Source organism: Gadus macrocephalus, chromosome 11, assembly GCF_031168955.1.
Source record: "Gadus macrocephalus chromosome 11, ASM3116895v1".
Classification (NCBI taxonomy): Eukaryota; Metazoa; Chordata; class Actinopteri; order Gadiformes; family Gadidae; genus Gadus; species Gadus macrocephalus.
This window is the reverse complement of record NC_082392.1, coordinates 10,601,512-10,604,011: the sequence shown is the minus strand read 5'-3', so window position 1 is coordinate 10,604,011 and position 2,500 is coordinate 10,601,512. Positions and strand designations below refer to the sequence as shown.

General features: G+C 50.4%; 1 protein-coding gene across 3 annotated transcripts in view; it reads right to left on the bottom strand.

Annotated features, from left to right (window-relative positions):
• The window catches only part of bbs9 (Bardet-Biedl syndrome 9), an 80,382-nt gene that overhangs the window by 52,588 nt on the left and 25,294 nt on the right, over positions 1 to 2,500 (bottom strand). For all 3 annotated transcript variants that reach the window (XM_060064331.1, XM_060064333.1, XM_060064332.1), the window contains exons 10-11: positions 1,625 to 1,806; positions 911 to 987 (exon numbers count right to left, since the gene is read on the bottom strand). In XM_060064331.1, the coding sequence (XP_059920314.1) occupies positions 911 to 987; positions 1,625 to 1,806 (259 nt within the window). The remainder of the gene's footprint in view (positions 1 to 910; positions 988 to 1,624; positions 1,807 to 2,500) is intronic.

Below are 2,500 nucleotides of genomic sequence, written 5' to 3'. Positions count from 1 at the left end.
TTTGAATAATCGTGATTTCCTTATTGAACAAAATGATCGTGATTATGATTTTTCCCATGATCGAGCAGCCCTAAATCCATGTATTTGGCTCTATTGTATCACTTCTTAACGCAGTTTAAAGGGAATCATTTCTGTCCGTCTGAGTTCCTTTCCTTCTTTCTTTCTCCCCCCTATCAGAACCCTAAAGCATGGCACCTCAGATCCCTCTGCCGTTGACATTCTGCCCCCAGGTTTATGTCCGGCGACGTTGGGGTGGGGGGTGGGGGTGAAAGGTCGGGAGGAACGGTGCTGATATTGGGGATGGGGCCGGAGGAGAGATGAGGACTCTCGCACAGGGTCTGTGCTTTTGAACATAAGGGGATTCTTGTGAGGGGTGGGGGTGGTGATTCATGCTATCTGAGCTGGCTCGGGTCAGAGGCTCCACCTTGGAGGTTGTCTCTCCACCATGCCTGTAAGGCTGGATCTGCGCCTCAACGTTTCACTTCATGTTTGAGAGTTGTTCGGGAGAGCATATGTGTTTACAGCATGACGTAATGGTCTCTGTGAGTGTGTGTGCTTGCAGTTGATGCAGTTGTGTATTGCAGGGGTGTGGTGGGGTGAACGGGTGAGTGATTTTTGTGTGGATAATGAGTGTGTGTAAAGTGCATGTGTTTCACAGGCTCATACACAGTGTGTGTGTGTGTGTGTGTGTGTGTGTATGTGTGTGTGTGTGTGTGTGTGTGTGTGTGTCTCTCAGAGTGTGCACTTGTGTGTGTGGGTCAATGTTTCTGTGTGTGCGCATGCGTGTCTTTGAGTATGTGTGTGCGTGCATGTGCATCTGGTGTTTGTGTGTGTTTGTGTGTTTACGTGTGTAAGTGCGTGCGAGTGCGTGTGAGTGTGTGTGTGTATGTGTGTGTGTGTGTGTGTGTACCGAGGGGGTGTCCATGCTGGATGAGACAGTAGCGGTGACGGTCACGGCCTCCTCGGTGTCAGCCTTGGGCAGGATGTCTGAGGACAAACAAAGACTAACATTACTCAGCGTGTCAGCACCACACCTTCCCTAAGGGCTCCCCGTCCAACAGACCAGCACCGCTGGAAGAGAGACCAGGCCTAGATACAAAATAGTGTGCATGTCATATGGTGGACTGCATCTCCACCCAAGCCTTCAACCTCCTCCTGATTGGGACTGCGGTCACACCACAGTGGACCTCCAACCAATTAACCCTGAAGGATCCCTCCCTATTCATGCCTTCTTTAACAATACAGCAGCTCTAATATGCTGTTACCATGGAAACGCTTAATTCTACTGAAGAAACAATGTTTTTGACAGCTGTGCCAATACCAGAATCCATGCGATCCCCACCAATGCTAGGACGATACAATGATGAACAAAAAAAGGATTTAAAAAGGCTGTACATTTTTCTTGTACATTATGGTCATGACAACTTAACAAATATATTCTTCTTTTGTTGTCAGAAACTGTATATCGTAAGTTAATTTGAACCTTGAGAAGCTTGACTAAATCAACAGTTCAACCTCAACTCAGGTTTTGAACCCACAGATTCCCGCAGCACGTCTCCAGCCCTGTAGCAGCCCCGGTCCCAGCCTGAGCTTGGGTTCTGAGCGGGGCTCTGGGGCGTCATACCCTGGGTGCGCGTGGCCTCTCTGATGACCCTCTGCAGGGTCTTCATCTCGGCGTCCAGCTGCTCGTAGTCCACCTCGCGGGCGTCCACCTTGGGCGTGGAGAAGAAGGACGGGTCCGTGCCCAGGTAGGAGCACTGCAGGTGGCCCTCTGAACTCAGGGTCACCAGCACCCCCTTCAGCTCCCTGGGGTGGGGGGGGGGGGGGGGGAGGGGAGAGGGAAGAGGGTGGAGGTGAGAGGAGAGGGGGGAGGGGAAGGGGGGAGAGTGGAGGGGAGAGGGGAAGGGAGGAAAGGGGAGAGGAAGGGGAGGAGAGAGGGAGAGGGAAAAAGGGTATAGGTGAGAGGAGAGGGGAGAGGGGAAGGGAGGAAAGGGGAGAGGAGAGGGGAGGGGAGAGGAGCGGGGAGGGGAAAGGAGGGGAGAGGGGAAGGGAGAGGTGGGGGAAAGGGATAGGAGATGAAAGGAGGATGTTTTGATAAAAGTAAATAACCAATAACATGATGACATTACATCATGGACAGCATGCAACAGCTGTTAGGAATACCGGGCGATTTTAATTAATCTTGAAGGAACCCGAGTTAAGGGAATGGTTCTTAATGAACATAAATAAGAGCAATCTGCTTCGATAAATGGCCTCCTCCTGGAAGACACAGTAATGGAGACGTAAGCACGCTCTCTGGCGTCATGGGGTATTCCAGAAGGTTTTATGAATCCCATCTATCTATCAATATGAATCCGTTTGTTCAGTGTTTATTTAAACTTTGCGTGACTTGACGCACCAAGGGTGGCCGTTTCAAACGCCTGATTCCATCAGTGTATAGGATAAGAAGGTAAGATAGATGACAGATTGTGTGTGTGTGTGTGTGTGTATATTAACTGGT